We start from the raw sequence: 12,917 nt of genomic DNA on the forward strand, positions 1-12,917 counted from the left end.
TTCTAGTGCACTAGTGTATATGTATTATGTTAAGGTAGCTGTCTAAAGGGGTGTTTGATTTTTAGGAAGTAAATTTTTAGGAACTAATTTGTTTGATTTCTAGTGCACTAGCGACTAAAATAGAATAAAATAGAGAGACTAAAAATTATTCATAAAAAACAAACACCCCTAATTCCACTACACTTAGTTTTATGATGTATAAAGGACTTACCAAAAAGATGGAACAGAGACGAGTAGCATGCTTTCGAATATCATTAGCAGGAAGAAAAATAAAATCTGGGCCTCTAGGCTCTAGCCAATAAAAGAACAGTGCAGAAATGTTGAATCACGTTTGCATCTACGTTTGGTTTCGATTCGACGACTCTGCATGAGCGTTGAGCGATAAAAATGAGTACACGTTGGTGAAGCAAACTCAGTTTGTATTCATGACATGTTGGACAACCCAAGTCCACAAGCTACAAGCACTGGAGAAATTATTTGTACAATGCCAGGATAAGGGGAAAAACTAGGCAGGAAAAGTGAAAAAGGATAAAAAAAAAGATTTCTAGTAAAACAAGGCGGCACACAGATGGAGCCTCTGGTTTAGAAGCAAAGTCTCGTGGTTGGAAGGATGATAAAAGACCACGGGCAGGGGCAGGGGCACCGGCGAACGGGTTGCAGGCAGCGCAGTGTACATGGCAAGGCTAGATCTACTAGATGGCTTCGTCCCAGGCGGCCCAGTTGGCGGCGCTGCCAACACGGGGCATGGAGTTGATCTTGGTGAAGGTGTCGACCTTGAAGGTGGCGCCGCACATGGCGCCCTCGCTGTCGACGCGCGGCATGGCCTTGAGCCTGTTCATGGGGTGCTCGAAGCTCTTGAGCCCTCCGTCGCTGTGGAACATGCAGCCCGCGGGGAAGGGCGCGTAGGACTTGCCGCAGCCGCGCTTGACCAGGTCCCGGTCGTCGCTGATCACCGCGGACCCGTCGGCCGCGACGCCCCAGTACAGCGGCACCGGCGCTCCCCCGGCGTCGGCGGCGCCGAGGGCGGCGAAGACGGCGCCGGAGCGGCTGTCGAAGACGACGAAGGCGAAGGCGCCGGCGAGGTCCTTGACGACCTGGTCGGCCGGGTAGGGCCCGCGGTCGCGCAGCGTGCGGTAGGCCTCGATGACCAGCATCGCCTCGTTGGTGGAGCGGCCGCACAGGCCGTACTGGCGGATGAGGCCGCTGAGGTTGTCGAGGCGGCCCAGGAAGACGCAGTAGATGTGGTCCAGGCCGCAGAACATCCGCTGGTAGGTGGCGGTGCCGGTGGCGGTGGCGGAGGAGGAGGGGCCGACGCAGGCGAGCGCGGCGCCGCCGCCGAAGGAGGCGGAGAAGGCGGCGGCCGGGTGCGCGGCGTGGAAGTCGCGCAGGATCTCGTCGGGGTTCCGGGGCTTGCTGGGCGACGCGCCGGCGCGGGGGCTGTTGAGCTCCTGCGGCGCGTGCGCCACCTGCTTCTGGAAGATGGCCAGCATCCTTCCTCGTTCTGCTGCGGTGCTCTGCTTGTGGAGAGCGAGTGACGGGATCTGCTGAATGAGTAGAGTGGGGAATGGGATGGGAATGGAGGTTTGGGAAATGGCTTGCATCCTCCTTTTATAGTAGGTTGGGGCGGGGCTGTTGAGTAACGTGGGAGTGCGTGCTTCTGCTGACGTGTAAGGGAGATGGGAAAAAGAGAGAGAGAGGATAAGATCATCACGATGATGTGACACCAGCAGTACCTCTCTCTGCTACTTCCAATTTCCAAATGGGAAATGGTGGGACGGAATCCGGTGGGCCACGTGCAAGCGGGGCTTGGCAAAACCAGCTGCCGTAAGGCTATCCGCAATCGTTACCTCTAAATTTTTCCCTCTATATCACTTTTATCTCCTATTTTTCCCCCTATTTTTTCATCTCCCGCAGCGGTTCCCCCTAAATACTCCCCCTATACCCCATTACCACTATAAAATATTATTTTCTATACCAACTATCAATTTTTTATCTACTAACAATTACTCGTGGACCCACAACACAGTGTCGTAGGGGGTGAATAGTGAAACGCTAGATTGAGGAAGAGAGAGAAGAGGACCGCTTCAAAGAGTTGCTTATAGGGGGCAGCGTTGCGCGGTCAGGGGACCTCTACGAAGGGGAGGGGGCTGCTTAGCGCTGTGCGCTGCAGACAGCCTAAAAGATGGCAACGGTTAATTATTTATTTTATTATTAACTATTATATGAAAATAGGGTCACACACAAGTTTAGTAGGTCCTTACTCCTTACTAGGAAGGGGTTGTGAAATGCTTTTCCACCCTATTCCCGTTTAATCGTCGGGATAATTTTTTTCTGTTTATATCCCATGGAGGAAAAAACTTCCTCATTCTCGTTCCCTAAAGGAGGATAGTTTGGAATCAGAAAATTGGCGGGAATTACAGAAACTAACCCCTAAATACTTTTTGATTTTGTAGCTCTCATTCTAACATTAATTTTAATAAAAAAAAATTCACTGTCTAGCTGCGGTCGCGGGATGCGGAGGCCAACACGACGATTTATGTGGTGGCGGGATGCAGTGCCACCACGTCACGACAGGACGAAGGGCCCGTTTTCCGCTGCTCCCGACGTCTGGTGTGGTGGTCCCGCGGATTGCTGGATAGGGATAAGACTGGCACGGCATGGCCGCCGGGGACACGTCACCGTGTGTCGGACAGGCCATCCGCGAGGACAGACGCAGGCCGGACTTACCGGCACGGGACGCGGACGACCCACCGGCGTGAGCGGCCTCGAGTCGCCTTTTCCTAGTTATCTATCTATCTATCTTCCTCGCGTGCTCCACTAATTAAACTGCCACGTACGACATGCATGCATGTTGTGTAGGTCCGCGTCGCTAACCTTGACAAGTTTTAGATAGTAGCGTGCAGACCACGTTTCTTAACCTTTTCGTTAACACGAACTGTTCCCAGCGTATCGAGGACGACTGACTGGCCTGCTGCACGAAAACGATGCTGACAATATGGGCCAATACAACTAGCTAGTCCTGCCTTTGTCTTTGATCTAGATAAGATAAGCACGCGCTTGGATTTCTTTTGATCCATCTGCCTTTGTCAATCGCTAGTCGCTTTCCGGTGAGCTTTTTCTTGCTAAGATAAACGCACTGCACTCGGTTTAAGGTCGCGACCAACCTGTTCCTACGACCGGTGGAAGCGTGCGACGTTTCCGCTATCGCTTTCGAGGCTACGGACGCGCGGCCCATCTATTCTCCAGCCCAAGCGGCGCTCGCGGCCCCCGTTCTATGGCGGCAGCAGGTACATTACCTAGGTATGGTGCCTTTCATTCTTTTTCTTCGTATTCGCGTCTGGGGTCCGTCGTCCGTGTGTTGTTCATGTGGACCTCCGTCCGTCCGAGGGCCAACATCTTCAATTTATAGGCCAAGTAAGGGGCCTTCGGAAGGAGCCACCAGTCAAAGGTAAAACTAAGTGGGTGAAGCCCGTGGGCCCCATGATCACCTAGTTGCGTCGTATTCCTTATGGTGGATGATGTCGTCATCGTGGGTCCCGAGCGTCATCATTTGGGCTACACCGACCCTAGGCCTTCATAGCCTGAGACTAGTCGTTACGCCCTGCTAGCGGTTTGTGCACTTAGGCCTAATTCCGATAGGTCACGAGTGCACCGTACACCGGGGGACGTGCGGGCCGTAAATGCGTCGCAATCCGATGGGTTCCTAGGCTATGAGTGTTGCCAGTCCGAGGGGCTCGTACGTCATGAGGTGTAGGCAGACCGACGCCCTGATGTGGCTCAGCGCCAAACATAGTTAATGCGGCCAGTCAATTATGACGGGTTGGTCTCGGGCTAGCCAAGGGATCCACAAGAGTGGTTTCTCTTCGGCTCACCTGACCCCTATCTAGTTCCTTCATGCCCGACCTAGGCTCGGTGCCACGAAGCTCGTCTAGGGGTGGGTACTTTTAGACCAGACATTACCTATCTCCTCCAGCTGACTAACGGGCCCCAATTGCCAGAGGATTTTCCCTAACACGTTCACTAACTGATGAGCACCAGGGACCGTGATCTTATCCCCGACATTAGCCCCCCTCCTCTCGGGGGCTTTTCTTAGGTCAGGGCGTTGCCTTGCCCCTTATCCTAGCGCACACTTTCATAGTTTCGTGCATTTGGTGTTTCGTCTCGTTCCATACATGGCGCTTGGAATCCATCTCGTTCCGCTACGCCTCACACCTTTCTATAAATGATTCTTTCCTCGAGCGACTTTGACATACTTTGCCTTGTTCCCTTCGCTAAAGGATGGTTTCTTCGTGATCCCCTATGGACCCAAAAAAAGTGTCGTGCGGAGGAGCAGCCCCCACGTGTTGCGTCCTCTTAGGCAGAGGATGATCGAATCAGGGTCTGGGCTCCTCTCCCTCCTGCTACCGGACCCTTAGGACTTGTTTGGAAGTAAGTGGAACGAAGAGGATTGAGGGTACTAGAATCCCTCACTATTTAAAATTAAATAGTAGAGGATTGTAGCTCCCTCAATTCCCTCCATTACTCTTGATTCCAAACAAGCCCTTCAGGGCTTGTTCAGTTTGAAGAGGATTGATGGGGATTGGAGGGGATTAAATCCCCTCCTATTTAATTTTGTATAGAAGGGGATTTAATCTCCTCTAATCCCCATCGATCCACCCCTAACCGAACAAGCTCTAATATTGTGTTTGTCTCTTCACCTTCTTCATTCAATGCAGCCAAGTTATTTCGATGGGCCAAAGGAAAGACTTCAGGCTGCCTTTTTGTCTGGGCGGGGTTCCAATCCTCTCGTCCTAGACCCCCTCGGATCTCGGGGAGAGTCTGGTCGCTACCAATGCGACGCTCGAAAATGCTGACAGCGAGCTAGCCTTCCTTCGCGCCCGTCTAGCAGAGGCAGACCGCTGTGTCGTGGGTTAGTGGTGCCTTTTCCTTCTGTGGCGACTTCCTTTCAGTTGTCCTGACTCCCTTCTTTTTTCGCGTCTTATCTAGAACTAGAGCTGGAGGTCGCCGGCCTCCGTGAGGGTGCGGATGTGGGGTGGTCGCCTTTGTTCGGGCCCGGAGCGTCGACCGAGAAGAGTGCCTCCGCGTCGCTAACCTTGACAAGTTTTAGATATTAGTGGTGCCTGCTATATCTTCCATACCATATGTTCTTCAATTCTCAAGCAGTCTCTCTTACTCCACAAACATGTGTCTTTGGAGGACTGATCTATTTGGAGTGACACAGTGGCATCAGCTACTGATACCATTGCAGGTTTAGGGCGGTATTCTGCGTCTAGACGAGTTTATTTGGGCCTCGAGCCAACTATAACCGTAGGTTCTTCAAGTATCGAGACCTTGATGATGATTTCATGCTAACAAAGACCTAAATCCTTTGTTTCTCGTTCTCATTTTTTAACTTAATCTATGACATCTACCATTAAATACATAGTATTGTAAGTTCATCGAATGGGTGTCTCGGTGTATCGTGATACGCTAATTTGATCAAAAAGTTGTCTGGTTGACAGAAAAAAACAATGGTTGATAATGTTTTAGCATTTTTGAGACATGTCATTTGCACTAGCTGTATGCATATAAAAGAGGATAAAGTTCTTAAACACGTTGTAAATAAAAGGTAACTAAACTTAGAGGGTCCGACCTATTTGAATTTGAGGGCACATTTGTTTTCCTCCTAGATTATATAAATTGGATTAGTGTCGAAGGATAGACGGGTAAAATATCAATTTGAGAATACAAAGAAGCTAGTATTGTGTAGCTTATTTGTGATCCTAAAATAATATTTTAGTCTCCGACCCTCCCATCATACTCAAATTTATATAATCTAAGAGGGAAACAAACATGGTCAAAGTTTGGTTAGGACTACTAAAAAGTTGGTTCATAAAAAGCCGAGAGAGATGTTTATATCACTCAACATATAGATAGAATGATAGATAGGTGGATCGTGGGCTGCAGGTGGTACAAGGCACTTGATGGATTATCTGTCGTTGGTCGGCAACGCTTTCTCTCTTCAAACTATAGCATAATATCTTTGCTGTAATACAATAGAAAATTATGTGTTTTATTAGTTAGCTGAGTGTAAATGTAGAGTCATTAATCAAGGTTTAAACCCTCACCTATGTAGGAGGGGTGATACACGAGGACTGAAAATTGGTGTTTTATAAATATATATATATATATATATATATATATATATATATATATATATATATATATATATATATATATATATATATATATATATATATAAAATAGAGAACATTATCTAAAAAAATATAAAATAGAGAAAAAGAGATTATGCCATTGTATGTCTGTATACATTATAGGTGGAGAGGCCAAAAGTCCCAGAGATGGTACGCGACTACGCGTCGTCGGCCGGCGCCGTCCGACTCCACCTGCAGCCGCGGGACCCGCACCGCAGGTCACTCCAACCCTCTCACCACCCTCGCTGACAAACCGCCCCGCGCTGAGAGTATCCCTCCTGTCAGTTACTGAAGGGTAGACGGACAGAGGCCGTGGCTGCGCTGGCCCCGTATGGGCCCCGCGCGTCAGTCGCGGCTTTCTCGCGTCGCCCCCGGACCCGGGGATGGGAGGGACGCGTGCCCGTGCTCCTCCAGTCCTCCGTCCGCACTCCCACTCCCACTCCCACAGCCGGTCTCCCTCTACCCACGCAACGAATACAATACAAACAGAGGGAAGGGAGCGAGCGGGAAGCCAAGGTGGGGAAAGCAGGGAAGCGAGGCCAAGTGGAGCGGAGCGGGGCTTCGGCTGGGTTCCGCGCGCGGCCGCTCGCTACTTCCAGTGTTCCATGGTGTGGGTGTGGGCGGCTGTGGCGATAGCCGGAGCCTGAAGCGGCGGGTGGTGTGTGGTGGGCGCAAGGAGCCACACGGAGCAGGCCGCCACGGCGAGGAGGAGGAGGAAGAGGAGGAGATGGTCGTCTGCTCCACGCGCAAGTCGTTCAAGGACTCGCTCAAGGTGCTCGAGGCCGACATCCAGCACGCCAACACCCTGTGAGTGCCCCCGGCCCCGTTTCCATCCCGGCCGCCCCGAATTCACGCTCGCCGCAGCTGCCGCCTGCCGCAGATCGATCTCCGCGGGCTCCGCCCGCCCCGATTCCATCCTGACCGAAACCGGGGCGGCGAAATAAAGTTGCTCCAGTGGGTGGGTGGGGTGGGTATGCTACAGTGGCGGTTGAGCTCTCATGTCATGTCATGTCGTGTCACGCCGCGCGCATGAGCGAGCGGTGGGCGCCGACGATCGGGCTGGCACACCACCTGCCTTCCTGACGCGTGCCTTCCCTCGTGCTGACTGCTCGCTCGCTCAAACAACTCGACAGTGCAGCGGATTTCTCGAGGGACTACGACGGGGCCTGCCTCCAGATGCGCATGTCCTACAGCCCCGCCGCCCACTTCTTCCTCTTCCTCGTGCAGTGGACCGACTGCAGCCTAGCCGGCGCGCTCGGGCTGCTCAGGATCCTAATCTACAAGGTGGTTTCTCTTCTCCTGCGATGTGGTGTGAGGATTCGAATTCGATGCCGTTCCCCGGCTGACGGCTGTGCTTCCGCTCCTGTGCATGCTCAAGTAGCTTCGTTGTGCAGGTTTATGTAGATGGGAGTACCACCATGTCGACGCACGAGAGGAAAGCGAGCATCAGGGAGTTTTATGGCAAGTGCTCTGCTCTGCAACGACGACGCGTGTTTGCAATTTGGGTCTTGTGATAGTACTGATGTGTGCACTGCATTGTTGCAGCTGTTATCTTTCCCTCCCTGATGCAACTGCCCAAGGGGATCAGCGACGTGGACGACCGGAGGCAGAAGGCGGCGTGCACGGAGAGGTACCGGAGGAGGGACGAGGACGAGGGCAAGAGGCCGGTTTCGGAGGCCGACATCGAAAGGGAGGAAGAGTGCGGCATCTGCATGGAGATGAACGGCAAGGTGGTGCTGCCCAGCTGCAGCCATGCCATGTGCATCAAGTGCTACCGCCAATGGTGATTCCCGCTAACAGTACACTCTTTAGGAACCAGTGATCAAATACAGCCCCAATTATTGACTAGTTTCCTTGTCTGATGCTTTTTTTTTCTTTGCGTAGGCGATCAAGATCGCAATCCTGCCCCTTCTGTCGGGACAGCCTGAAACGAGTGAACTCCGGGGACCTGTGGATGCTCACCGACTGCCGGGACGTGGTCGACATGGCGACGGTGACGAGGGAGAACATCAGGCGTCTGTTCATGTACGTCGAGAAGCTGCCCCTCGTCGCCCCGGACAACATCTTCTACGCCTACGATTCTCATGTAAAATAGCTGGAGCTAGCTGTAGTGTAGCAGCACACCATCTGTGCTGTGCTGTGCTGTGCTGTGTTGTGTTCTGAGAGTGATGACGCATGATTTATCGATTATTCATGCAGAGGGGTAGAGGGTGTTCCTCGTCCTAGCTAGGACGTGGCTAAACGCTTGGACCGGGGTGCGGACTCTGACGACAGACCTTTTTCAGTCTATCTAACTGGGTGTACAGTCTGCTCAGGTCCTGTAAATATAATGTCTGTGCATATTTATGGCTTCAAATGCCCCGTTGTTTTTCAGCTGGATATATTTGTGTCTCCAACTGTTCTGCTTTTTATTTTCTTGCTTACTGCCAAGCTGTGATGCTCAAGTTTTCTGGATGGAATGGTTAACCCCAGTGACAGGATGCCTACCGTGCTTGCTGCCCCCTCCGTCCCTCTGTTCATTTTTTTTTTATATAAATAACAAACGTTCAAAGTACGTCATGAATGAACGGGATGCAACGGTATCGGTTGAGACGTCATCTGCTACCGCGGCAAGTGCATGACACAATGACACTAGAGAACAACTCTTATTATTGACACTCTGACCGTGCTGCCCGGTATTTATGCACTAAGCATGGCGGCAGGTGAGAGCAACTAATGGCTATAAATTAGGCGCGCCGTACCTGCATAACCAAACAAAGTACGGCGATTAATCAATCGTCATATAATGAAGGCCGTACCGTTCCAAAATATAATTCATTTTAGACTAATAACATATTCATTAAATAACATACGAATGTAATTTTCATTTATTTCTGTATTCATTATCATTTAAATAAATATGGACAGAAACAAAATGGATTAGAAATAACTATATTTTGAGACGGAGGGAATACAATAATAGGTACTCACACAGTCACGTCAGATTTCAAGACATTTTCATTTCATTTTTTTTCACCCTTTGGCATTGACAGTTGGTGCAAATAGGAAACCTGCCGGCCCGACAAGCAGATCAAAAACACATGCATGATGCAGCTGAGCTGATAGGCAGGGGGGGGGGGGGAGAACAAATATTTCTGTCTTTGGTCAGTGAAGGCACCACCACCGTTCATGCCCTTTATCTCTTTTCTGAAACATTTTGGTACAATAAACATCCTTCCCCTACATTGTGTAGGTTTTGTAGGAGGGGGGGGGGGGGGGGTCAAGTCACATGCTACTCAAATACTTGTGCATGTTGGATTGCATTCAAATGTGTGTAAACTATTCTACTGCTGCTGCTAATCATCTCTCCATGAGATGAAGAAAAAGGTATACTCTTATCATTCTCCCGAACCCCTTGGAGAGAGAGTCTTTACTGGAGGGTCTGTTGTATGAGATCCTTAAGATCTTAGTTGTTGACCTGAAATGAAAAGGTTGCAGGGCTTTGTTAATACTACTGTATTTAACGCATTTTAGAATCTAAGAAGTTGCTGTTGGGAAACATCTTACCTTGTCTAAAATCCGCAGTTTCCATGAATCACTCCTTCCAGACGTGTTAGGTTCAGCATAGTATGAACCATGCTGGGACTGATTTATCAAAAGAGGCAGCCTTGCAGGCACGGTCACGTCATCATCACTGTCATAGTCGGTCTCACGGTCAGGCCCAAGGGTCCTGAGTACCATCCCAAGAATGATCGATAACACCTGAAAAATGGAATACGTTAACAGAGGATCACTCGTGCTCAAAAGCTCAGTTTTTCCTCAAGAAGCATAGGTCAAGCAGCATTTTCATTCCCCACAAAACAGGATACCAGCACCTGACTTCATTTAGAAAACTGATTTTAAACAAATGACATGTGATCTTTGCACAAGTTGCGTTTGGTTATTTCTCAAACAATCTTAAGAGGCGATTTGTTTGTAAGCATTCCACAAAGGCAGAATGTTCAAACCCCCACCACATAAGCTACACCATACCAGTGTCTGTGTCTTCAATTTCATTTCACAAGAACTAACAGCATTTACTAGTCATATGCAAGGTAGAGTCATACAACAATGAACAATTGACTTTTATTGCAGAGGAGGTGCAGAAGAATCTAACCTGAGCAGCCACCACTGAGAGGCCTACCCATTCACATATCTCGAAATTTGATCTCACGAAGTGCTTGAAATCCTCAAACTTGCCTGATGGGTCAGCGGGGAAATCCTAAGGAAAATTGCCAAATACTCCGTCATGACATAAAGTAGCAGATAAGGAAAAAAATCATAAGTATCAGAGTTCACAGCTGAGCTGTGAGCTCCTTACCTCTTCCCAGTTGCTATTCAAAAATACATCCATAGTGATTGCGCCTTCCAGCATAATAAGCACAAATACGATGGTCATGTACTACGTTGTCAGGTTAAGGAAAAAGAGACGCAATATCAACGTCAGGTCGCACTGCACAAAAGATCACAGAACTCAAAGAACGTAACTGCAATTTGAGACCAGGACTCTCAATATCAACTCAGTTCTTTCTTGCATGTCATGTATAAATAATTATATAGCCCAGAAAAAAAAAAAGTGTAGTTTCTGCACCTAACTGAAAACCTTGGATAAACCAGCAGAAGCTGCTAACCACTGATCCATTATAGGTAGTCAACAAGCAAACCCCAAGTGATGGCAGCTGGTATATCAGATAATATGTAGCTCCATGTATTTAGCAATTACCCATAGGTAGTCAGCAAGCAAACACAAGCAATGGAAGCTGGTATATGAAGCAACATCTAACTCCATGTATCTATCAACTAAAAAGGATACACAAGAGAGGCAGTGACCGTTTGCAGTTTCGGCAGCAATATGCCCAGAGCAAGTCAGTAGGCACAGAAAGATCCCCAGTCCAAGAAATGTGTAGATGCACCTGCATGACCGGTATTTTTTTTTCTCAGTAAAACAACCAGTCGCATAGTATATACTCCAAAATATTGCAAGGTATAGTTTTTCGACATGGTGCTCAAAAATCAGATTTAATCACTTAAAGTATCAGTTCTATGCTGCACTAACAATTAGATTCGTAACGACCGCAGCAAAAGCATGGACGTTTGGTCCATTTGATTAATACTACTACAGTTGTTAGGATGAGGGGAGCCATTTAACTAATACTACTGCTACTGCTGCAGTTGTTAGGATGAGGAAAGCGATGGTTAAACATGCTCACTATTTGGTTGTTTCACATCAGCATCGTCATTCTTTTGTATATTCTTCATCAGCGCCCTTGCCCCACCAATCAACTTTAGAGTTAGGCCGTCCATTGCATCACATCATGCGTCCCGATCTGACGCCACCAAAATCTCCTCTAAAGCACAACACGGAAGCCGATCACCGTGCCCACAGAATAGCACTAGCGTCGACTAGAAGGATAGGATAGTGCTTCTTCCTTGTCACGCGTCACTAACTGTAGCCAAATCTGCGGCGATAGTGGCGTGATGAGACGAGGCCGTGCACCCATCCTGAAAGGAGTGACGGCTGGTGCCTCCTGGTGGTGGCTGGGTAGTTCCGTGTTGTACGCCACCGCTTCGCATCTCTCGTTTCTGCACGGCATCGTCGGTTGGTCGTCGCGGGACTAAATTCTAATCTTAACGGGTGGAAAGGGTTCGGTGAAACAGTACAGTGAATACAGTTCGCTGCGAATTTGGCCCTGAAAGCAGACGCGTTTCTCGAAGCGAAGCGAAGCGAAGGACGGGTTGCGAGAAGAAACCAATAACAGCGAAGGGATGGGGCAAGAGAACCTGCAAATCTAGGAGCTTGCTTGACTCGTAGGCCGAGATCTGCTAGTAAGCAGGAAAGAGAGGATGAGGAGGGGGAGGAAGAAGAAGCGGTTGCTGACCAGGGGACCGGGAGGTGTTGTTGGAGGTCGGCGACCTCCCTGTACCAAGCGCGGAGCATCCAGAGCGCGTAGAGGATGACGGCCATGCCGGCGAGCCCCACGACGGAGTTGGCCGCCTTGAGCGCCGTCTGCACGCAGCTCCGCACCATCCGCCCCGCCATGCCGATGCTGACCGGAGCAACACCTGCGGCTCCGGCAGCCTCGTGTCCTCCACCACACTGGCTCCCTCTCGGAGGCGCGGCGTGACGTCACGTTGACAAATCGCGGCGGAGACAATGCGGAGGTGGGGGGGGACTTGGTGTTGTGGTAGGTTAATACTAGTCGCCGCCTCGCCGTCACGTCCCGCGCACGCCTCAATCATGGGTTGTCGTGTTTCGTTTGCGCTGATCGTGTGTTTGCTTGTTGGATGGATTCCGTTCACGTTAACATGGGTATCATGTGCTATGGTGAGTGTAGTGTAGCCCTGACACAGTGACGCGAGTCAGCATCGTCCATGCGAGGGTTTCGTTTTCGTGGTAGTAGCCTGCGTGTATGGCGTTGTTCTCTGAGGAATCCATTGCTGCACCTCCTGCTGCTGTCCCGCTTCCGTCGGCTAGGGACGGAACACCCTCTCACCATCTCGCCAGATTGTCATGGTGACGCCTCTTTCTGAGGACCGGCGGATATATCCGAATATTTATTCAGATGTTAATTTTTGGGTTTTTTTCTTTGATTGTTAACAAATAATATATATAATTTGTTACGTAAATTTATATTATAGTTTCTAGTATTGATCCTATTAATATTTATAAAAAATAAACCTTAAATTTGCTCTATATCTTTTTAA

At 49.6% G+C, this 12,917-nt stretch overlaps 3 protein-coding genes across 3 annotated transcripts; 1 reads left to right on the forward strand and 2 right to left on the reverse strand.

Moving 5' to 3' along the window:
• Window positions 1–402: 402 nt before the first annotated feature.
• On the reverse strand, window positions 403–1,578 carry LOC100281995 (uncharacterized). Its single transcript, NM_001154910.2, has one exon. The coding sequence runs from the start codon at window positions 1,488–1,490 to the stop codon at window positions 693–695; it is 798 nt and encodes a 265-aa protein (NP_001148382.2). The 5' UTR covers window positions 1,491–1,578; the 3' UTR covers window positions 403–692.
• A 5,085-nt stretch (window positions 1,579–6,663) lies between these two features.
• On the forward strand, window positions 6,664–8,547 carry LOC103642202 (uncharacterized). Its single transcript, NM_001346664.1, has 5 exons — window positions 6,664–7,001; window positions 7,328–7,478; window positions 7,589–7,655; window positions 7,740–7,977; window positions 8,079–8,547. Exons 1-5 carry the CDS (start codon window positions 6,922–6,924, stop codon window positions 8,287–8,289), a joined length of 747 nt encoding a protein of 248 aa, NP_001333593.1. The 5' UTR covers window positions 6,664–6,921; the 3' UTR covers window positions 8,290–8,547.
• A 786-nt stretch (window positions 8,548–9,333) lies between these two features.
• On the reverse strand, window positions 9,334–12,417 carry LOC100278862 (uncharacterized). The gene is given in 6 exon segments (NM_001152001.1): window positions 9,334–9,651; window positions 9,741–9,935; window positions 10,330–10,434; window positions 10,534–10,614; window positions 11,026–11,125; window positions 12,092–12,417. Coding segments are annotated over 6 exon segments (654 nt in total). The 5' UTR covers window positions 12,253–12,417; the 3' UTR covers window positions 9,334–9,639.
• Window positions 12,418–12,917: the final 500 nt, after the last annotated feature.

This window comes from Zea mays, chromosome 10 (genome assembly GCF_902167145.1).
Source record: "Zea mays cultivar B73 chromosome 10, Zm-B73-REFERENCE-NAM-5.0, whole genome shotgun sequence".
Lineage (NCBI taxonomy): Eukaryota > Viridiplantae > Streptophyta > Magnoliopsida > Poales > Poaceae > Zea > Zea mays.